This window comes from Rousettus aegyptiacus, unplaced genomic scaffold (assembly GCF_014176215.1).
Source record: "Rousettus aegyptiacus isolate mRouAeg1 unplaced genomic scaffold, mRouAeg1.p scaffold_m13_p_8, whole genome shotgun sequence".
Lineage (NCBI taxonomy): Eukaryota > Metazoa > Chordata > Mammalia > Chiroptera > Pteropodidae > Rousettus > Rousettus aegyptiacus.
In genome coordinates, this window is record NW_023416311.1 from 92,850,779 (window position 1) to 92,875,644 (window position 24,866).

The 24,866-nt window shown below is 36.8% G+C and overlaps 1 protein-coding gene across 6 annotated transcripts in view; it reads right to left on the minus strand.

Annotated features, from left to right (window-relative positions):
* The window catches only part of TTC23L (tetratricopeptide repeat domain 23 like), a 52,725-nt gene that overhangs the window by 6,339 nt on the left and 21,520 nt on the right, over nt 1-24,866 (minus strand). For 5 of the 6 annotated variants that reach the window (XM_036225840.1, XM_036225842.1, XM_036225839.1 and 2 more), the window contains 4 exons: nt 23,011-23,119; nt 15,038-15,165; nt 10,479-10,628; nt 5,521-5,603 (listed from right to left, as the gene is read on the minus strand). In XM_036225840.1, coding sequence (XP_036081733.1) covers nt 5,521-5,603; nt 10,479-10,628; nt 15,038-15,165; nt 23,011-23,119 — 470 coding nt within the window. The remainder of the gene's footprint in view (nt 1-5,520; nt 5,604-10,478; nt 10,629-15,037; nt 15,166-23,010; nt 23,120-24,866) is intronic. The other variant, XM_036225843.1, reaches the window with a different exon arrangement.

The following is a 24,866-nucleotide window of genomic DNA, read 5'->3' on the forward strand; positions in this document are numbered from 1 at the left end:
TATATTCTTCTAACAATTTGAACTGTTCAGTAACAGAAGGGGCCACTTTGGCAGGTAATGCTTTGGGGAAGTATTTAATCAGGAATTGAATAAATAGTACTCGCTTAAAATAGGCTCTATCAATAAAGCTCAATCTAATATTAGTGGTGATTTTCTATTCGCCAGTATAATGTCACCTTATTAGTTCCCACTCTCTTCACATCATCATCATCATCATTTCTAATTAGCAATTACTACGTGTCAGGCAGCTATCTGAGCAGTAAGTAACATTAACTCATTTACTCACAACAACCCTATGAAGCAGGTATTATTATCCCCATTTTATAAATGAGGAAACTAAAAAGTAAAGTGACTTGTCCAGGGTCACACTGCAAATAAATAACAGAGCTGGGACTGTAACCCAATCATCTGGCTTTAAACACTACATTGTAGTGTCTCAGTATTTGATACATGTGCCATACTCTTTTTAAAAATTCATCTTTTTATCAGAGATAAAATATATATTTGTTGTAAAAAAAAAAGGTCATATAACACAAAAATATATTAATGAAAGTTCAAAGTCTCCCATATTCCCATGTCCCAGAGAATTATTGTTATCTTCGCTAACTACATATTTTCATATATTTATGGATTATACCATATATAATGCTCACTAATATTTTTTTCATATTTTTACCCCTAACAATATGTAGGGGTGATATCTGCAATATTTTCCCTGACTCTTCCAAGCTCTACTTCCTGCTTTTGAATGACTATATTATATGGTCATAAACATGAACCTTATTAAATGGACAATAAACACATCAGTATTTCTACTGATTGACGTTTGAGTTTTTTCAATTGTTCTGCTTTCATACAAAAATTTACGAGGAAGACATACATGTGTGTATACATTTGTGTAAGTTTTTCAAAAGGCAGATTCCTAAAAGTGCTATTTCAGAGTCAACGGACATATACTTTTAAACACTCTTAACTTTTGCCAAAATGTCCACCAAAAAGGAATATTGATGAACAGTCCCATCAACAGAGTACTGAGAGGGTTGGTTGGTCTCCTCACGCCTTTGACAGAACTGAGTGTGTACTACCTATATTTTTCATTACCACCAATATGACAGGTTAAAATAAGTATTTCGTGCTTTGGATTTTTAAATTCTGATTGAGATTTGGTATCATAGTTTGTATTTATTAACCATTTGCATCTCTTCTTTGAACTGCCCCTTCACTCTTTTGTGACAATGATATTGACCACTCCTCTGAAACTTTCTCCTCCTAGGAGCTCCTCTCTCTTCTTTTCTGACTCTCCTAATTCTTTAAAGACTCTTTCTGAGTCTCTCAGTTCCTCCTTCTGCATAATCCCTAGATAAGCTGACAATGATACAATAATTAGAATAATTAACATTTCACATAAGCTTACTAGCGGCATACATTACCTAAAGCACTTACAATAGAATGTGAAAAAATCTATTCACAGTATTTAGATGAAGAAATACAGACACAGGAAATCTCACAGTCAGTGGTAAAGTTCAAATTTGGGCCCTGTTTTGATTCCAAATCACCACATATATTCTCTCCAAAATAAGACGTGTTCTCCAGAGTTCTTTCCTAAGCCTCCTTGTGTCACATACACATACCCCATGGGTTTCTTATCCATTCCCTTAACTTCAGAATCAATCTATCTTGAGCTCTAGGTCCATACAGCCCATTAGATATTACCAAGTATATGTAATGTGGCTAACTCAAACTTAACACTTCAAAAATGGAAATTATGATCTTCCTCTGACCCCCTCGACATCCTCCAGGATAAACTTCTCTTGCCAATACGATTTCACGTAATAGCACTGCCATTCACCCCGTTGCCCAACGGAGAAACGTCAAACCACCTTCGACTCCTGCCTCCATTGCGCCTCGTTTCATCGGTTCTAAGGTCTTGTAGCTACAGACTCCAAACTGTTTCCCAATCCATCCTCTCTACATCCCTTCTACTGTGGTTTTAGATAATTAAAGGTCTCAACATCTTTCCCTCGGATTATAGTATTTACCTCCTAATTCTTCTCCTTAGGTCTCTAGAATCTATTCTTCCTCCATTGCTGTTGGAGTTAATGTTCTAAAGCCAACAGTTGATCATATCACCTCCTGCTCAAAATTCTTTAATGACTGCCTTCTGTCTAGTGAATAAACTCTAAAGTCCTTAGCATGCCACACAATCTGGCCCCAGTTTCTTTCCAAACTCATCTTCAGCATGTTCCCACTGATGTACCTACACCGCAACCACTCAAGGCCACTTGCTTTTCCTCAGAAAAGGCAGGTATCTCCATGTCACCGTGCTTCTGTTTGCGCTACTTGCAACGCCCTCCTCTGGCTTCTTTTCTACCTGCTGAAGACCCAGAACCCTGCCCCCAGCCTTACACAGTTTCCACCCACATTTCCAGCCTCACAATTTATTACTTGTCCTCTTTGTTTACACTCCTATTAAAGCTTTACTACAGACTAACTTGTAAACCGGTCATGGGTATCTGTTTTCCTGGAAGGGCTATGTCTTAAACACATCAGTATCTCTAGTGCTCAGGAGGAGCTTGGCTATGTAAATGATTAAAACTGAAGTACATCAGTGATTTAGGCAAAAGTTAGACAAAACCACCTCGAAATTTACTTCCCAATCTGAGATTTTCTGTGCCTTTTCTGTACACCAAAATCTTACTTGAGGCCCTTGCAACTATCATTGAATCTTGGAATTCACTCCTCTTTCCAGAGGCCAGTTTTGCGTTCATGCCTCTCGCAGGGGCTTCCGGTTTGGGCTCCTAGCAACAGCGGTCCAGTGAGCCCTGTCGCCGCCTTTCCAGAGAAGGTGGTGGGGTGAAAAGCACAAGGGCACACCAGAACACCAGCAGAGGTCCAGGACATCTGGGATGGATTATTCCAGCGAGATGCTGAAGCAAAGAGAACAATTCTTTCACTGGATTTTTTTTTTTTTTTTTTTTTTTGACATTTGGGCTTTGGCAGCTGCTCCTACAGCTTTGCTCAGCAGTTCTTGAGGAATGAGATATGGGCTTGTTTCAGAGAAAGAAAAGCTTTTATTGACTCGATTGCTGCTACAGTAGAGTCCTTCAAAAGCCTTTTCTCTTCCCCATACATGGACTTTTACAGTAGGTCTAGGTTTCATCATCATTAACAGAAAGAAGAATTAGTCTCCAAGCACCAAAAGGAACTCAGACCGCCTGGGGTTTGAGCCAGGTCATACCCATGCCTTCTAATTTCTCCTCCACCCATGACTCTTTTCAAATCATGGACAAGGAACAGTAAAAGACTGAAAAGAAAAGCAAACTCTGGCTACTGAGGGAATACATTCACTCCAACTATTCTTTAGTTTCTCTTTTTAAACACGAGGTCAGTACAACTTTTTTTCCAATTTTGAGGAAATATCATGCATTTCTCCCCTGAAAGTTCATGTTTTGTTCTTTTAAGTTTCATTATAGTTACCTTCAAAGCACAAAATGTACTTTGGATCTGTTCAAACTCTCAATCTAATTCTCAAACATACAGCATATGGTACTACCGCCTAACAAACAGCAGCGATCCCTGATTTCAGATGTTCTGACCTATTTCCCTAGATGCAAAAGGCAGTGTACTGCAAGAGAGGGAGGCCAGGGCGTCTGGTAACATTTACTGAGCACGTACTCTACCAGGCACAGCCCTTCGCATGTTATATACATTGTTTAATTTAAACAACACAATGACTCTATGTGGTATACTAGAAATGGAGAAAGCAAGGCTTAGGTGGTTAAGTGATTTACAGAAGGTCACATACTTAGTCTCAGAGACAGGTTTAGATGACATGGCTGCCTCCAGTAACGTATACTCTCTATCCATCATCTTTAATATAAAATAATAATAGTTGGAGTGAAACACAGAAGCTTCTTACTTAAACATTCCGAGTAAGTATCTCTGGCATCTCAGAGAGATAGTACTTTTTATTATTATGCCAACATTCACTCAGCATTTAAGACCAACCAGTGCTGTTTTATGTGCGATCCCATTAATTTCTCAGAAAACCCACTTTTTGAGGAAGATACTGATATTTAATTAATGAATAAATAATGACTGAGTGAGGTTAAATGACTTCACCTGGGTCAGAGAACTGAGTGTGCAGGCCTGATTTTAAATCCAGACAGTCTGCCATCAGTAAGCTACAGTGCCCACAGAGAGGACGTTCTGCCGTTAGAAACCTAGGTTCAAATCTCAGCTTGAATGTACCGGTCTTCAGTCCCCCATATGTAAAATGAGGCTCTGAAGACCTACCTGCTGTATTCCACATGTGTATTCTCTCATTCATCAAAGTCAGAATCCCTATCGTCTAGTAAAGGAAAGTACATTTTTAAAATAGGATGGAGCTGGGTTCAAATCTTACTACACTTACCAGAAGGTGATTTTAAACAAAATACTCAAACTTTCTGAGTCTCAGTTTCATCATCTGAACACGGGCAATAAAAATACTCACCAAATAAGGTTATTTATGGATCAGAAATAGTATATGTAAATATAATATGATGCCAAGGAACTGGAAGTTCTGCATTATATTCATTATTAATATTTTATGGTTATAGATCAAGAAAATATACTTTCATATACACTAGCAGGCAGGGGCAATGTTCCTCATATATTCTCCTAAAATGAATATTACTGAGAGAGGCTACAGAACCTTCTATTCTGGGTAATGATAAAACAGGTGACAGTCTTCTGTTGGGCTGCTTTAGGTGTGACTCTGACATAGGTGGTTGGGGACAAGATGTGCTGCATAGATCTCTATGCTCATCTTGTCCTCCGCCTGTTCAGTCTGGTTACAAAGGTCAATTTTGAGCCACCTCTAGTGAGTGAACTGCAGTCAGGGTCCTAATTCTCACCCTATCATGATGCCCCTCTTTGTAAGAGAGCTCTAAGGGAAAAGCACATGACCTTTACAGTCACACTTGTTTGGGTCCAAACCTCCAAGACTAAGTGAATGGTATGCCAAGGATAAAGAAGGGGGCAAGTGTGCACAAAACACTCTCTTTGGTTAAATTCTAAACATTTAAAAACAATCTGAAGAGGCTCTTCTATTACTAACTTTGGAGACTACTATATCCCTCCAACCCCCTCCAAAAAAAACTCACCTTATGTTTAATGACATAGATCTTGTTTATTGAGCAAGAAACTAAGTTTAACGTATCCATATTATATCTATCACAGGCTGTCAGCTGAGATACAATCTTGTAGGATTTGGTTATAATGCTCAGCATTGAAAGCGATATTATAAATACTAAATATTATTACAGCAGACTCCTATAACATTGAGTTCTGGGAGACTACTAGAAATTGGCTAGTTACCTCCACTATAGGATTTGGCCAAATCCATAGTACAGGTTAGCATTTTGCTTGACCAGCAATAACAACAGAGGTGAATCACCCCTAACTGAATGAATCTGGGAGAGGCCAAGCTATCCACACATCCACACAACCGAATTGATGACAAGGGTTAGAACTCACCTCTGCACTAGGGTAAGGATGTTTTTTGTGTCTCTGCTTTTGCTGTGCTCACTTCCGTATAAAAGGATTTGAATCATCAGACACTGTAGGCAAGTTGAGAAATGTTAATAGGTTAAAGAAATTGCGAGCACCTCAATTATAAACCAAACTCAGGAGAGGACCAGTGGGACTGAGATGCCACAAGTTCCCATTTGAAATGCTTGTACATTTCCTCCCAGTTCCCTAACAAGGAAGAAATGGAGGCTGAATTGAAGGCAGCTCTGTGCCCCTCATGCTATACGTATATTATTCCACATCACTGCGCCTACCACTGCCATACGTGGCTGTGGATAACCAAAGTAACAGGGCTGAAAACTGACAGCATCCTTACTTAAAGCATGGCTACAGTGTGGGTCCCACCAGATAGCTGTAACTAAATGAATGGATAAAAATGAAGTCAGGGTCGTGTCCCAGATTTTAATGCTGTATCACTTTACTCTTAGGCAGTTTTCCATTGTGAATTTTGTTGCTGACCTCTCTTTGCAATTAAGGTGGTATAACAGGGACCACCTGAAACAACCCCCAAAAAGAAAAAGTAGACAAAATATATAAAACGATCTTCAAAACACTGAATATAAGGCGGCAAACGAGAGAGGGTAAACAAGTGAGAGAAACTTTATGATTGTCCCCGATTACTGCTTCGATTGTGCTTCTAGGCCATGACGCAGGGTAGGGAACAGAGCTGGAGCTCAGCGGATTCCTCGAATTGAGAGTATGGAGCTGAGAGTCCAATGAGACTCTCAGGGCAGAGTAACAGAGACAAAATGGCTGTACAGAAAAAGAGCCAGGAATATCTACAGCGGGTCAAGTATTCAGCAGAGTGCTGATTAGCATATATATTGAGAGAATCATCCGAAAGGACTGGATAGAAAGCGGCCAGAGCTGACCCAGGGCCAGGCCTGGTGCCTGCTCCCACTAGCCACACTGGAAAGCCTCACTGTTCGGAGAACTTTGGATCAGGGTACTCAGAAGGCTTTGCTTCAGTAATGGGGGATAATTAGCCCTTGACTAAATGCTGCTCTAGTCTTAAAAGGAAGGCCTAAACCTGAAAGAACCAAACCGTAATTTAACTGTGTTCCAGAACAAAGTTTAAGAATACTTACGGGAATGCAGAAATAGTCAACATCCAACAAGTTAAAATATACAATGTCTGGCATCTAAACAAATATTACAAAGCATGTAGAGAAGAAGAAAATTGTGATTCATAATAAGAAAAATCAAGTGAAACCAACTCAAAACTGACACAGGTGTTAGACTCAACAGAGAAGTATACTAAAACTATTATTGTAACTTTATTCCATGCGTTTAAAAAAAAAAATCAAACTTCTGGAAATAAAAATGACAATGTCTGATAGAAAAAATATGCTAGATGAGATTAAGATCAAGTTTGACACTGGAGAATAAAAAATTAGGGAACACAAAGGCACAGTAACAGAAATTATTCATAAAGAAAAATCATAGATTATATCAATACCTACAGAAAAAAGTTTACAATAGCTAACATCCATTTCTAAGTTTTTTTTAAAAAAATTCTCAGCAAACCAGAGTAGAAGACTTCCTCAACCTGATAAAGTATCTACAAAAAATCTATAGCTAACAACAAACCTAATGATGAAAGACTAAATTCTTTTCCCCTGAAAACAGGAATTAGACAAGGATATCTATTCTTACCACTTCCATTCTATACTGTACTAAATGTTCTAGCCAGTGCAATAAGGCAAGAAAAAGAAATACAAAGCATCCAAATTGAGATGAAAAATGTAAAGCTTTATTTGCGGATGACATGATCATCTATGTAAAAAATCTGATGGAATCTATAAAACAGCTACTAGAACTAACAAGTGAGCTTAGCAAGGTCATGGAATACAATATTATTATATTAAAATATCAGTTGTATTTCTATATACAAGCATCAATCAGAAATTGAAATTCCAAAAGAATACATTTAAAATTCCAAAAGAATACATTTAAAATTCCAAAAGAATACATTTAAAATAACATCCAAAACATGAAATAATTATGAATAAATCTAAGAAAATATGCACGAGACCTATAAATTGAAAATTATAAATTATTACTGGGAGAAATTAAAGATGATCTATACAAATGGAGTGACACAATGTGTTCACGGGTTATATGACTCAATATCGTTAAGATGTCTATTCTCCCTAAACTGATATACACAGTCAACATAATATCAGTCAAAATCCCAGCAGGTCTTTTTTAGAAACTGATATAGTGGGTCTAAAATTCTTATAGAAACATGAAGAACAACAGAAGAACAAAGTTGAAGGACTAAGACGCCTCGATTTCAAGACTTGCTTTAAAACTATACTAATCAACATAGTATGATATTGACATAAACAAACAGATCAATGGAACAGAAGAGTCAATAAATAATCATGCACACACACACGTAGATTTTTGACAAAGGTGCAAAGATAAGTAAGTGGAGAAAGGAATGCCTTTTCAATAAAAATGGTAGAGAACAACTGGATGTCCATATGCAAAAAAAAAAAAAACAAAAAACAAATAAACTGGGATCCGTTTCTTGTACCGTAAAGGAAAATTAACTCGAATGGATTATAGACCTAAATGTTAAACCTAAAACTACAAAAAAATTTAGAAGAAAATATAGGAGAAAAATCTTTGTGCTTGGGTTAGGCAAAGATTTCTTTGATAAAACACCAAAAACGCAATCCATTAAAAAACAAATTGAGAAATTGAATTTCATTAAATTTTAAAACTTCTGCTCTTCATAAGACACTATAAAAAGACAAACTATAGGGAGGGAGAAAATATTTGCAAATCATATATCTAATAAGGAACCTGTATCTGGAATATATAAGAAATTGAAAAGTCAATCACATGAAATCAAACAACGAATTTAAAATGGGCAAAAGATTTAGACATACACTTCACTAAAGAGCATATACAGATGAATAAGTACATGAAAATATGCTCAAGGAAAACACAGATTAAAACCGTAATAATATACCATTACATACCTATTAGGTTGAGGAGGGGAAGAATTGTAATTAATTACAAATGAGGGTAAAGAAACTTTTGGGGGTGACTGACATTATCTTGATTGTGGTAAGGGTTTCACAGCAACAACTTTTGCTGAGGTCTCTTACCTTATTTTAAAGTTTCAGGAGTACATTTCAAACCCCAAAGTGGCATCTGTTAGCATAGTCTATTACAGAAACTTCATTATCAGCATCCTATTGCTAGTGAATATGCAGCATGAGGATTGTGAGCCCTACTTTCAATTCCTTTCCTCCTTTCTGGACTGGGATGTTGGAGCAGGACTGTGTCTAAAGCCCTAAGGATAAAAGCTGATCAACAAAGATTAAGCCCCTCCTTACCCCTACAGTACTCTAAATATCCAAGTTGAATTCCTATTCCAAGTGAAGGCTGTAGCCATTCCATTGAACATTCATTTCCAGGTAAAAACCTAAACGAGACTTTCCTTTCATTGATTTTGTGTGGAATAAGGTAATATCTTACAACGTATATGCTAGAGTCTTTTGTCATTTCAGGTAAGTTGTCTTCGATGATATTCTTCAATATTGTTTCTATTCCAAGTATTATAGCTCTTCTTCAGAAATACATACTATTCTTCAGAAGTACATACAATACTTTATTATATCTCCCTTGCCTTTTCCTTTGCATTCTAGGAGAGCTTTTCAAGTTTGTCACATAAATCACGGATTCTTAAACCTGGCAGGATATCATACCTCTAGAAGTATTGAAAATACAGATTCTGGAAACAACTTTTAAAACTTCCGATTTGATGGCCTCGGGTGGGGCTCAGGAATCTGTTTTTTGTTCTATTTTTTTTTTTTTCACTCATTCATTATTTATTTATTTTTGCTGACTCCTACAATTCTGGATTTGGGAAATATTGCTCAACATCACTACAATACGTTAAGACTCCCTTCACTATTTTCAGTGTGGATTTGAATTTTATTAGATTTGCTGTTTCCCTGAAAGTCCTCCTAGTTTCACTCAGCGTTTTAATGTCATCTCAACGTTTGGTCTCAGACTGTCATCCTTTCACTTTAAAGTTTCCTCTGCTGATAGGTTTCTGATCCCATCACATAGATGCCACCTGTATGTTCATGTTTCCCTCGAAGGAGCCATTCTGATTCCTACAACTTATATTCGTAAGGTTTTCTTTTTTTCTGCATCTTCAAAATGAAGTCCCCTTTCTCCTGTTATTTGCTATTTCCATTCCTATTTTCTGATTACATTTAGTTAGCTTGAAATGAGATAAAAATTTCTCCAGACCTGATGTTTGCCAATGCACGTGTGTCAACTGCTTTTGACTCCATCCTCTGCTCTCTTGAATATTGGTTGCTTTTTACTACTTTTCCTCTATGTGAGTTTTGTTTAGAGACATCGCTACTGATCTTACCTAACCTTTAGCTTTGGTCTATCAGTATCCTGACTGGTCGAACAACTGTTTGGTCACACCTCTTGCCACATCCTACTACTAAGGAATAAACTTCCAGGGTTGTGTGATCCCTGGAAGGCGGATCAGTGCTTGAGTAAGGATGGCTATGTCAAGTGTTGTTCCTGATTCCACCCAACTTTGGGTGCTTTCACCAAGATTCTGCCACTGTCATACCTAGATTCCAAGATTGGGTGTTACTCTTTTAAGACTCTGGTTCAGGCATGGACACAACAAAAATTTCTGTATCATGTTCTCTCCCTCAGCACATTCAAGAAAGTGAAGACTTTTCAAAAGAGAATACTTTAAATTAAAAAAAAGAGTAAGAAAAAGGAGGTAAAGAGAGATGGATGGGAAGGGAAGAGAAGAGAAGGGATGGGGAAGGAAGGAAATTGTCTGTCTCTGTCTCTCTGTCTCTCTCTGTCTCTCTGTCTCTCTCTTAACAAAACCAACCAGTGTTCACCTTTCTTAGCAGCTGAATTGCCTGTCTGAAGTCTCCTTTGGCAAAACAGATCCTGCCCATGTTATAAAACGTTTCAGCCACTTTCTCACTGTAGTTACCATAGCTGATAATCCGAGATTTCAATGAGGCCTTTAGCAATCTGTGTGCCTCCTAGGGAATTAAAAAAAAAAAAATTTTTTTTTAATTAGCCTAACAATTAGGGAGGAACATGCAGGTTCTATTCCACGAGCTCTATGTAGCAGGTGCTCTACCCCACACAGACATAATCCACCAGAAGTCAGTTATGATGTGTCACCCAAATAATTTGTTTCTATGAAGGATTAAAGTTCCAAGCTTATAATTAATAATAGTTAATTCATATGTATAATATTATTTAACCTTTGTGGCTACTCTATGAGAGAGGAACTATTATTATACTCTTTTTATAGAAGGAATGGAAATAAGAGCTGAGCATCTTGTCCAACCAAGATCGCACAGCCTGTAGTTGGCAGTTTCAGGATTCAAATGAGGCAGTCTAAATTCCGTAGGCCTTGCTCTTTTTTCTTAAACTACTTTTTATTTTGAAAAACTGTAAACTTTCAGAAAAACTGAAAGAACAGTAAAATGAATATCCATGATATTTTCACTAGATTCGCCCATGGCTATCATGTTGCAACACTTGCTTTATTGCATCCTCTCTCTAAAAAATTACATACATATACAATATTAGCTATATTATATATACTTTATACACATATACACACACACATTTTTGTTGAAAATAAGCAATTAAGATACTTTATCCCTAAAGCATGTATCTTCTTAGAACAAGCACATTCTCCTATATAACTATAAAAATATTATCGCTCCCAATAAATTTTATATTGATATAGTACTATTAACTAATATACACTCCACACTCAAAATTCCCAATTGTCCCAATAAAGTTCTTTATAATTTTTAAAAATCTAGTATATTAAGAATCACATATTGCATTTAGTTTTTATGGATTTTTAGTCTTTTTAAATCTGTAACAGTTCTCCTGCCCTTTAGGTCTTCAATAACACCGACATTTTTTAAAAGTCCAGGCCAGTTGCCTTTCAGCCCAGCTCTCACTCTTAACTACTTATGACACAGCATATGATGTAGAACAAAATTAAGTATATATTGGAAGTTATTCACAGACCAACAGGGCTTGTTCTCATTTAACTTCCGAATGTGCTTTCTTTAAGGGAGTAAAGAGGTGTAGTTAGTTATTGCTCGAACCCCCGAGAACTGCACATCACCCTCTGCCAGCATTATCTACGTTGACATTTATAAACAGAACAATCATCTGGAAATGAGTCCAACGTGTAATTATATCCTTCATGTGTGACATGTCAGAATAAACACACATAAAAAGTATGTTAATTGCTGCTTTCCAGGAAACATGGCCAATAATTCAGGAATCTCAAGGCTCTACATCGACTTTGCACTTTTTAGAAAAACAGGCATATAATTAGATTATTTTCCTGTTTATTTTTTCAATGTATAAGTCTTTTCCCTCCTTAGTTAAGTTTATTCCTAAGTTTTTTGTTTGTTTGTTTTTGTTTTTCTTGATGCTATTGTAAATGGGACTGTTTTCTTAATTTCCTTTTCAAATGATTTGTTATTCACGTATAGAAATACAACTGATTTTTGTATGTTGATTTTGTATCCTGCAATTTGGTTGAATTCATTAATTAGTTCAAACAGGTTATTTTAGGGTTTTCTAAATACAAGATCTTTGAGGTTTTCCACATATAAGATCATGTAATCTGCAAATAGATATAATCTTACTTCTTCTTTTCCAATTTGGATGCTGTTTATTTCTGTTCCTGGTCTAACTGCTCTTGCTAGTATTCCCAGTACTATGTTGAATAGAAGTGGCAAGAGTAGGCATCCTTGTCTTGTCCTTGATCTTAGAGGAACAGCTTTCAGTTTTTCACCACTAAGTATGATGTTAGCTGTGGGCTTTTCTTATATGGCCCTTGTTGTTCCTAGTTTGTTGAATGTTTTGATCATGAAAAGGTGTGGAATTTCATCAAATGCTTTTGCTGCATCTTTGCAACGATCATGTGATTTCTATCCTTCATTCTGTTAACATATCGCATTGATTGTTTTTGTATGTTGAACCATTCTTGCACTCTAGGGATAAAGCCCACGTGGTGTGCAGTCTTTGTAATGTGCTGTTGAATTCAGTTCTCTAGTATTTTGTTGAGAATTTTGCACCTATATTCATCAGTAATATCATTCTGTAGTTTTCCTGTAGTCTTTTTCTAGCTTTGGTGTCAAGGTAACACTGGCCTCATAAAGTTTGCAAGTGCTCCTCCTGCTTCAACTTTTTGGAAAAGTTTGAAGAGAACTGGAGTCGATTCTTTTTCAAATCTTTAGTATAATTCACTAGCCATTTGATGCCATTTGATCCTGGGCTTTTCCTTGTTGAGAGGTTCTCAATTACTGATTGATCTCCTTACTAGTTATAGGTCTGTTCAGATTTTCTATCTCTTCATGGTTCAGTCTTGGTAGGTTATATGTTTCTAGGAATTTATCCATTTTTTTTAGGTTATCCAACTTGTTGGACTATCACCATTCATAGTAGTCTCATAATCCTTTTAATTTCTGTGGCTTCTATTGTAATGTTTCCTCTTTCATTTCTGACTTTATTTATTTGAGTCTTTTTTTTTTTTTCTTATTTAATCTAGCTATTCATAGGAAATAGGTTCCAGTAGCTGAGGCTCCTTTTTATTGGTTATCACACTGCGGGTAGAGCAGGCTGGCTCTTTAGTTGAACCCAAATACCTTTCTCTTTGGCTTCCTTCTTATTCTGATTATTTTCCTTCATGCATTTCAGGAACTGATCTCAGATCTTAGATTGCTTAGTATGCCCAATATGTACATGAATTCTTTTGGCAAGAATCTTGCCCTGTTTGTTTATAACAATGCCAACCTCATGCTGGGTAACACTTCCGATTTGCCACTGTAACATTTGGGGGGCATTTCTTTTTGAATGATGCTCACCAGGTCCCTTACTATACCACCTCTTTTATAGATTCCCATATATGTGGTCAAATAAATAACTCCACCTTTTCTGAAAGGCCTAGAGAACATATAGCAAGCACCTCTTCTCTTTCCCTTTGTGTTCGTCATTTTAAGATGCTACTGGAAGATGGCAGTTCTGGTCAATGGATCCTGTTTATTTCTTATCAGTGGCAAATTAAACCTCTATTTTTAAAAAAATTATATTCCATGGGAACACAATTCTCAGGTGTTCTGGGTTTCTTTAGAAAAGGCCTGGAGCCTCATCTCAGGCTTGAGCGGAAGAGAAAAGGGTCCTTTTAAAAAATGGATCTTCCCACAGGAAATGTGTTATAAAATTCAGCAAATTGATTCAACAGTTATTAAACTCTTACTCTGTGCCAGTTACTGTTTCAGGCACTTGGGAAAGTGTAGTTAACAAAACAGACAAAAATCCTTGGCCTCACGGAGCTTGTTTTCTCCTAGCAAAAGTGGCCTGTCCATACTCCTGCCTATGGTTTAGATTTAGAGCCACGTGGCACTCATCTGATCACCTCTCTGACCAAGAGCATGGTACACTTGGTTAGAAGCAGAAGGCCTTCAGGCATTGGTACTGGTGTTTTATCACAAAGTCATGATGTTCATTGTACTAGAACACAACAAAATTAAGCTCTGAGATTCTAACAAAGTACTTGCACATCTTTGAAAATAAAATTAAAATATTAGATCAATCTGTGGCATTGAGATCTCATGTAAATCTTCTAAACCAACAAAAAATATGGCCACAGTAAAAAAATGTTGCAAACCTCAGCAAAGTTCTTGCCTTTACAAGTGGCAATTATAAGAGAACTAAAGAAAATGTCATCGTTTACAAAAATCTTCAAGTATGAAATAAAGGAAGTCTTTTCATCATTCCTGGACAAAATCTTACTTATTGTGTGCCTATAACTCTGCTCTTAAATTGGTGGTCACATGGCCACGAGAGCATGTCAGATCCAAACATGTTTCTCACTTGCCTGAGGAAATACAGAGTTTGCTTTGTTGGATCATAGTCATATGAGATCTCATGACAAATAAAGGTCTTCACTGCATTCACGCTGTACTCAATATGTAAAGTTCAGGGCAAAAGAATATGAGTAATAGGCTAGATTCATGGGACTTCTAAGTCGAAAGGTCAGAAATCAAAATCATTTTGTACAACTTTATTTTTTAACATGAAAACAAACTTTGGGCTAATAAAGAGCTGAAAACCAGAAACTGAGAGGGCAATAAAAGATATCAAGAGAAAAATACTAGCAGCTAGATCCAAAGGTGAAAGCCAATTTTGACTTAAAATATTACATTTACAGGGACAGAGGTTATGGGAGTCCTGGATTTGAAGGACCTTATGTATCAATATACAAGAAAAATGCTTTAAAAATATTTAGTTTTATTCCTGACTTTACCTGAGACTTCTCTGAGCTCCAGTTTCTGAATTGTGAGATAAAAAAAGCTGTCCCAATCTAACAAACTAGGAATTGTGTTTATGAGTTGATTATACTTACCTCTTTTTCCCCATTATGGATGAGCCATTTGTAAAATTCTCCAATGGTCATCAGTGTTTCACAATTCTCTGGGCCCAATGTTGTTTGATATGCACTGATACTTTTTATAAAATATATCTCGGCAACATCTGCATGAAAAGTGAAACAATTATTTAAGGCAAAGTGCTAACCTTTACAAGCGTCTGCTTGAGCCAGAGTCAGCTCTGGCTCCATTAATTAGACATTTTCATGCTTAAGGTCCATGCTTGTCCTCATTCTATGTCTCATAAAGGCATTGACAAGTCTGATATATGATTTGATGGCATCAGATGATGTCCTTATTTTATTTTCTTGATGAAATGCATGGATTTCTTTAGGAAAAGAAAGCTTATATCTGAACAGCCTTACTCTAAGACCCAAAATAACCACCATATTAAACCCAGGGCGCAATGCAAGATTATATTTGTAGCTGAGTTAAAGTCTGATAGGGATAGCTGCATATTGGGGTTCCTGTTCAGGTGTGTGTGTGTGTGTGTGTGTGTGTGTGTGTGTGTGTGTGTGTGTGAAGAGGAAGAAAGAGAGACAGAGAGAGAAAGGAAGGGAGGGAGAGGAATAGTTTCAGGTTTTAAAAGTACTTTAAATATACTATTGTTACTGTTTAAAAATTTACTTTTAATTTTGTTTTTTATTCCAAATATGTTTTGTAATCAACATAGAAAATGTAGAGACATGGGAAAAAAAGACAATTATCTCCATACACATCACTCAGGAACAGGCACTGTTAACATTTTTCTTTTTATCACTGTTTTAAGGTATAATTTATATGCCACACATTCTCCCATCGTAATTGTACAGTCTGATAAATTTTTAGCACATTTACACAGTTACGTTTCTGCATGGCTGGTCACAGCCAATGCTGGCTCTCTCATCCTGTCTTAGGCGATCACTGATCTGCTTTCTATCTCTATACATTTATCTTTGCTAGAAATTTCACATAAATGGATTCGCACAGTATGTTCTCTTTTGAGGCTGGATTCTTTCACGGAACATACTATTTCTGAGGTTCATCCATGGTGCTGCACGTTTTAGTACTTCACTGCTTTTTATTGCTGAGTAGTTTTTGGTTGTATGGATATGTCACATTTTGTTTACCCAATCACTTCGATGAATATTAGTATGTGTATGTGTGTGTATGTGTGTGTATATATGTATGTATGTATGTATATGTACATGTATATACATACACATATATACATATGTGTATGTATCTATACATATACATATACATATATATATATATATATATATATATAGTGTCATTTTTGCTGTCATTTTCTTTCGCCTAGAGGCTTCCTATATTTTTTCTTTTAGGGCAAGACTGCTACAAACAGAACCTATTTTTATCTATTAGAAAATGTCTTTATCTTATCTTAATTTTTGAAGGGTAGTTATTCTGGATATACAATTCTTAGTTGAGTTTCATTGTAGGATTTTTAATGCATTATTATACTGCCTTCTAGCCTCCATTATTCTGATGAAAACTCAGCCATTAATCATCTTGTTGCTCCCCTGCGGAGCTGTTTGTCCACTGCTGCTTTTAAGATTTTCTCTTTGTCATTCGGCAGTTTGACTATGTGTCTGGTTGTGGTTCTCCTTGTGCTTACCTTACTTGGCTTTGAGATTTTTGGATCTGCACAAAACATTTTCATCAAATTTGGGAAGTTTGGAGACATTATTTCTTTAGATAATTTTTTGCCTCGTCTGCCTCCTCTCCATCTGGAGCTCCCGTTGCTTGAGTGTCGGTACACCTGCTGCCATCCCACAGACCTGTCAAGCGCTGTTCATTTGTTTTCAGTATCTTTTCTTTCCGTTCTTTGGCTCTGGTCATTTCTAGTGATCTACCTTTGAGCTATCTCGTTCTCTTTTCTGCAATCTCAAATCTGATGTCGAGGCCATTAATACATTTTTCGTTTAGTTACTACATTTTACAACTCTAGAATTTCCATTTGGCTGGTTTTCTATTTGCTAAGTAATTTTCATCTAATTGTCTTTTAATCTTTTGAACAGTTTCCTTTAATTTTTTGAACATACTTATGACAGCTGCTTTGAAGCCTTTACAAAATCCAACATTTAGCCCACTTGCAGTCAATTTCTATTTGACTGTTCTTTTTCTGAGTATGAGCCATGGTATCTTTTTTTTTTCCTTTGTATTCTTGTTTCTTTTTTGTTGAAAATTGTACATTTTAAATAATATATAGGAGCAACCACAGATTCTGATATATATTTTTGCAGGTTTGGGGGGGGTTGTTTTATTTTTAGTAAATTGCCTAGACTTAAACTATAGATTCTGTCTTCCCCATAGTGTTCAGATGCTAATCTCTTTGCTCCAGCATTGGTTTTTGTTTTTAAAATAGACTACTTTTTAGAGCACTTTTACATGCACAGCAAAATTGAATGAAAGATCCAGAGATTTCCCACCCAAATTTGCCCCCATAAATGTACTTGTGATGGTTAATTTTATGTCAACTTGATGGGACTAAGAGATGCCTAGATAACTGAAATAACATAATTTCTGGTAAGTCTGTGAAGGTGTTTCTGGAAGAGATTAGCATTTGAATCAGTATACTGAGGAAAGAAGATCCACACTCACCAATATGGGCATGAGCTATCCAATCTGTTGAGGGCCTGAATAGAACCCCAAAAGGGGTGAAGGAAAAGCGAGTTCCCTCTCTCTCTCTTCTTGAGTTGGGACACCCATCTTTCCTGCCCTCAGACATTTGAGCTCTTGGTTCTTGAGCCTTTGGACTCCAACACTTACACCAGTGGCCCCCTCATCTAGTTTGTAGGCCTTTGGATTAGGACTAAATCATACTATCAGCTCTCTGGGTTCTTCAGCTTGCAGATGGCAGACCATGTGGTACTTTTCATATTCCATAACCATGAGCTAATTCCTGCCATAAATCTCCTTCCTTGTATCTATCCATCCATCCATCCACCCATCCATCTGTCCATCTGTCCATCCATTATCCACCTGCCTGATTCTATTGGTTATATTTCTCTGGAGAATCTTGACTAATATAGATTTTGGTACCAGGAGTGGGCTCCACAACATGGACTCCCACTTACCAAGGCCATCGTGGTTATGGCCACTGAGTGTCTAATCTGTCAGCAGCAGAGACTAACACTGAGCTGATATGGCACCATTCCCTGAGTGATCAGCTATCTACTTGGTAGCAGATCAACTACATTGGACCACTTCATAATAAAAGGGGCAACATTTTGTCCTATCTGGAATAGACACCTATTCTGGATACAGATTTGCCTTTCATGCACGCAATGCTTCTGCCAAAAGTACCATCTGTGAACTTATGGAATACCACCATATCTACCATTATGGCATTCCACACAGAATTGCTTCAGATCAAGGATCTAAGCTCATGGAATTTCCTCATCTTACTGTGTTCCCCACCATCCTAAAGCAGCTGGCTTGATTGAACAGTCAGACTTTGAAAGAACCTCAATAGTTAGGGTCTGGAGAACCTGGTCAAACTCCTGGAGGTTAAGCTCACAAAAGTGTGGGGGCCTCCATGACTAGGTACCCTAGGAATTTTTAACTCTCAGACTTGTCCACACTGAGCCTCCAGAAATTCACTGATTCGAGTTCAGGTTTCCCCCCACTAGTACTAGTTCCTGCAGAGATGAATATCTGCTCTGGCAAAATGTGATTCTTTGTATTCGCCTGCCCCTCCACTTTCAGGGGCATCAGCTTGTCCTGTGGCCTCACTTCTCTGACAGATCTAAGAAGGGTTGTTGATTTTGCAGTTGTTTTAGCTTTTCACTTCTTGTTAGGATGGCTCCCACGTTCCGGACCAGAACCTGAGAGTCTTTGCTTGGATTTTAATGCTTATTTTTATTTTTGATCTGGATTCCTGGGGGTGATCTCTGTGTCTGCATAGCTTAGTGTTGACACACTGGCATGGGAAGAGGTTAAGCTCCAACACCTTGAGATTATATGTCTTTGGTCCTTTGTTGATTGCTCTATATGCAGATTCGAAGCTCTGCCACATTTCAAGTCTCCTTCGGTTCTTACTTTCCACTGGATTCTCCAGTAGTCCCCTGCATGAGTATGTAGTTTCTCAGTTAGCCAGGTATACTAGGAGAGCTTATCTAGACTTTCCATGGCTCTCTCATTTCCAGCTTCTACTGGTTAAAATTTCTGACTGACCTGACTCACACTGACCAGGAGAGCAACTTCAGGCTAGCAAATATGCAGGCTTTCCCCAATCCATTTTCTATTTAGTTTGCTACTTTTCTGTGATAAATCCATGAATTTTTGCCCCTTGCTCCAAATTGATTCAGCCTCCTCTGACAGCAGAGCTGGTGCTGGTTCTTTTGGCTACCCTCGTGCTGATAAAATTGCTACTCTCATGAACTGACCTGGGGCAGTGGATGGATAGGAGCAGTGCCAGGCAAGAAGGCCCAAAAGACTCGCTTGTTACCCAAAGCTCCAACAGTTTTCTGAGAATGATTCATAATTTGTTTGTCTGTTTATCTATTTCCAGTGTCCTCGAATATTTTGGACCATTTTTCTGTTTGTGCATGTATGTGTGTATTGAGAAGATTCACCAATACCAACCTCCTCATAAAGCCACAGCCAGAAGGCTGATGGTGAACATTTAGATTTTTTCCAATTTTTCACAATTACAGTGTTACGGTGAACATCCTTATATATGTTTCCATTTCAATTTTACTAGATATTACCAAATTGGTCTCTAAATTTTGTATCAATTTACGTTATCACTCCCACCAACTATGGATGAGCAAATCAGACCTGTTTACCTATAGTCTGGCAAATGCTATTTTCAGATTTAAAAATTTTTCACCACATAGGATAGGGGAAAACTCAATCTTATTATAATTTTAAAAATAACTATATATACATATAGTTTTTATACATACATACACACACACAGTTTATAGTTTCAGGATGCATGACATCCTGCCAAATGGCCCTTCAGGGAGTTCATATGAAATTGGTCTCATCAATCTTAAATGTTATCATTTTTTGAAATTTTAACAATTTGATAGGAAAAAATGGGTATTTTTGTTGTTTTATATTTCTTTTGTTTTGTTTTATATTTCTTGATTATCATTGCTATGAATGAAACATTTTTCTATATGATTATTGGCCATTTGTATCCTTTATGTAATGCTTGGTCTTTTTTTTTTTTTTTTGCCTATTTTTCTATCATAAAGTACAAGTAAATTTCAGCTCTTACATGTAGGACAGTGATCCATTTTGAGTTAATATTATGAATCGTATGAGTGTTTTTATTTTGTTTTGTTCTGGCATGCGGATACCAATTGTTCCAATACATTTGTTGAATCCACTATTCTTTCCACATTGAACTGCTTTTGTACTTTGTCAAAAATTTATTGGCCATATTTATATGGGTCTATTTCTAGACTCTCTATTGTACTCCAATGACTGATCTCTGTCTATCCCTTCACCAATACCAAACTCTCTTTATTAATGTTGCTTTTTGGTTCATCTTTAAATCGAGCAGTATGATTCCTCCAATTGTCTTATTTTTCAAAATTGTTTTGCTTTCCTACATGAATTTTAGAGTCAGCTTTTCTATATTTACAAACAACTTTACTGTTTTGAATCTTCCAATACATGAACACAGCATGTCTCCATGTATTTAGGTCATCTCTGATGTCTCTGATCAGGGTTTTGTAGTTTTCAGCACACAGATTTTCTATATATTTTGTTAGATTTTCACCTAAGCATTTCATTTGGGAAAAGGGGATATTTTAAGTGGTACTTTAAAACACTTTTGGTTTCCAGTTGTGCATCATTAATACATAGAAATATTACTGGTTTTGTGTGTTGACCTTGTATCCTGTGGCCTTGCCAAGCTTAAACTCACTTGCAAGTTCTAGAAGTTCGTAGTGTCCTTGGAATTTCTGGCAGTCATGTGTCTGCAGATAGAGACGGTGTTACTTCTTCTAAGCCATACGTCCTTTTCTTGCCTATTGCATTGGATCGGACTTCCAGTACTGTATGGCACATGAAAAGTATCGATCTGTAGTAGTTTTTGTTTGTTTTGTTATTTTCTTGTAATGTCTTTGCCCAGTTTTGGTATCAGGGTAATGCTGGCTTCATAAAATGAATTCGGAAGTGTTCCCTCTCTTCAAGTTTCTAGAAAAGATTGTGTAGGATGGAGGTTATTCCTTTTTTAAATGTGAGATAGAATCACCCAGTGAAATCATGTGGGCTTGGAGATTTCTTTCTCAGAAGGTTAACTACACATTCTTTTTTTATTTTTTCTTGAAATAATTAAGGGCCTTAAGTTATCAGTTCATCTTGGCTGAGTTGCTTTTTATTTTATTTATGTTATTTTGTGGCAGACATAAATTTTCGACCTTTTTATAATTAAATCCATCAATATCTTCTTTTCTGGTATACTTTTGTATGCTCAGAGTGTTCTTTTCTCCTATGTTTAATTATATTACTATTCAAATACTGTATTTTCCTGTGTTTAATTTATATTTTTCAGTTTTAATATTAAAAATGTTAATCCAGGATGGGGAGAATGGCACAGGGAATGCAGTTAGTATTAATATGATGGCTAAGTAGAGGGCCAGGAGAGGGAGGGAGCAATTAGGGGGATGGTTTTATGAACAATATAGATGTCTAACCAATATACTATATACTTGAAACTAATTTAAATAAATAAATTTGTTTTAAAAAATTTCATCCATCTGGAATTTAGTGAATAACATGAGGTGAAGATCCAGATCATTTTTAAAGTTAAAAATTAGTATGCAAGAAGAGAACAAGGTAGCCTTGGAATCTCTCAATTCAATAAGCTAAAACTTTTTCTTATTTAAAAAAAATTTTACATATTCACAAATAGTTTAAATTTTTCAGAACTATGAAGATTACTTTTGAAAACTTAAATACATATAGATGGACTACAAATACTGGGAGCATACACAAGAAAAATTTTTAAAAGAGCAAGATGATTAGCTAGAAAAAAACAATCAGGAGCCTTTGGTGAACTTTTATGCTAAAGAAAACAATAATCAGAACATAAAATAACTTCTGAAAACTGAAAAAAAAAATGTTTATTTAATGGCATTGGGATTTACAAGAGTGGGAAAAAAGTAGGTTGCAAAACTTTCCCTATAATTCTTGTTTGTTCCTCTCCCTCTCTCTCTTTCTCATATATGACTGGAAAATAATGTACACCAAAATGGATTACTTTTATAAGCAGAGGAAAATCAACTTTTTAAAAATGTTTCAATTACATTCTTCACAAATCCCGAATGCCTCCCGATGGGCCACCGAATTCATTAGTGTCCATCAATCTGATCAAGCCAGCTGAGCATGGGACACTGTCCTCCCTCACCAGTTCCTTTGTCTCTCCTAAAGCTACCCATTTTCAAAAGGAAGACCTTGCCTGCAAAAGGACTACAGCTGAAGAATGAATTCATCACTTGGCTTTCCTCTAGAACCCCCGGTACCTCACTTCTGAATTCAGGTCACGAAAAACCTAGCTGTTAAAATATTCTCTCTTGTGAGCTAGAGGAAAAGGTCAAAGAAAGGTTGAGAGCGGAAGAGTAAGAAAGGAGGAGCCAATGCTTTTCTCTTCTGCCTCTGGACTTCCTCATTAACAGACATATCACAGGTCATATTCATAGCGTGTATGATCTTTACACAGGTGACTCTTGCTGAGATTCTAAGGGAGTATAGCAAATAGACATCATGATCTTCTTGGGTTTGATATTCCAACAAATTTAGGATGACATTATTGTGCTTAAATTCAGGTGTAAATGATTTTATATGAAATGGTGTCTAGTCTCATCTTTCCATCAGGCTTGAAGTGCTAATTATAATCTGTCCATATTGATAGACTATTATCCAATGTGCTTCTCTCCCATGATTGAGAAATTATGATAACTGCAAGGTCACCTCTATTACCTACCTATATGCTGGGCCTCTCCAGACATGGCATAAGCCTTGGCTAGTAGTGCGCTCGCCTCTGCAGTTTGGGGGCTGACTTCAGTAAACAAAGAAACACAGATAGAATATGCCTGGAACAGAGAAAATCACGACAAGGTAAGTACCCAAATGACAGTGAGTCACTGCAGATTTTCTAGCAGTTCTCATAGAATTTCCAGTTGATTGAAAGCCAATCTACATCTAACCATGGAGTTGCATGAGAGATAAGTCTGAGGCCCAGCTTGTGAGTTCTGAACAAGTAATTTCACCTTCCTATGTAGAAAGAATATATAATTTTCATTGATTAGGGTTTGGGAAAGAGTAAATGAGATGATGCACTCAAAATACTGGGCATAGTACCCATTACATGGTAAGATCTCAATAAACATTAGCTATTATTATCTTTTATAAGGTTTTATGGCAAAAATAAAACCACAACTTTAGCTCGGCCTTTCAAAGGTTCAATATCAAAGAAAGTTAATAAAGTGTGGATTCTAGAGCCATACTGCCTGGGTTCCCATCCTAGCTGGGCTACTTACTGTAACACAAAGCAAGTCACTAACTTCTTCAAATATAAAACAGGGATGACAAAAATAGTATGTGTCAATCACAGTGCTTGTAAAGATTAAAAGAATCAATACATGGTAAGTGTTTAGAATACTAGCTGGAATGTAATAAGCACTAGAGAAGTGTAGATATTATTATATGTACTAAAATGGAAACAGCGACACTCTGGAACAAGGAAGAAGAGAGCAACCATCTAGTCCACACACCCACAGGCAAGAAAAGAATCAACAGTGCTTCGTATTTCACACGCCGAACACCACGCGGGATTTCAAGGAGCTCCAGAGATTATCAGACATTTTGGAGCTAAACCAGTACAGAGGTAAGAGTACAGGCTCTGGGGTCAAATTTTCTGAGTTTAAATCCCCGCTCTACCACTTGCTAGCTATATAACTGCAGCTAAATTAGCTATAACTCTTAGTGCTTCAGTTTCTGCACCCTTAAAATTAGATAAAAGAATAATGGTGCCTACTTCATAATGTTATTCACAGGGATTAAATAAGTACATCCCCAAGTGAACATGGCAAAAGCATCCCATAAATCTGAACTATCATTTTTTGTTGTTATTCAGAAACACCGACTATTTATTGTTTTATCCATTCTGATCGACCACTGCTTTTAAAAAGTCTTGGACACAAAACTGGACTGGCTTTCTCTGTAAGCAGTAGACTCTCTGCCTTGAGAGCAGCTTTCGCCAACATCCACTGAGTGATGTTAATAACCTTGGATTTTCGAATTGTCTGCAATGCCTTTTCTTCGGTTCAAACTGTTTTCACATATACTGGTGGGTTACATTCCACCTTTCTATGATATAAGAAATTCAATATTTTGATCTATTTTTGGCTACAGGAAATACCTAAAGTCGCAAGCAGGGTTCTCATCTGAGGAGACAGAAGGTGGATTTAACTTGCAGTTTCCAGAGATGGTTTCAAGTACATGATACTTAAAAGTGCCCTAAACTGTTTTCATTATGATAGACTTAACATTCCGCCTTATGTTTGTTTGCCCCTGGGCAGTTGTCAAATTAGTTACCTCCACGTGAGGCACCTTTTTGTTAGTTTAACCTTAGACTTGGAAATACGACCAGCTAGACAAGCATAGAGGACAAATGACAGTAACAAAATATCATGACTTTTCACTTAAAAAGCTCATTATGTTTCCTAAATAGTAAAGTTCAGTTGTCCCCATGGCTTTTTACCCAGAAGCAGGCCCACTAGGTCTTCCCAGCACTGACCAAGATGAGAGGAAGCCTGAGAGTGGAAACGCCACCGAGTC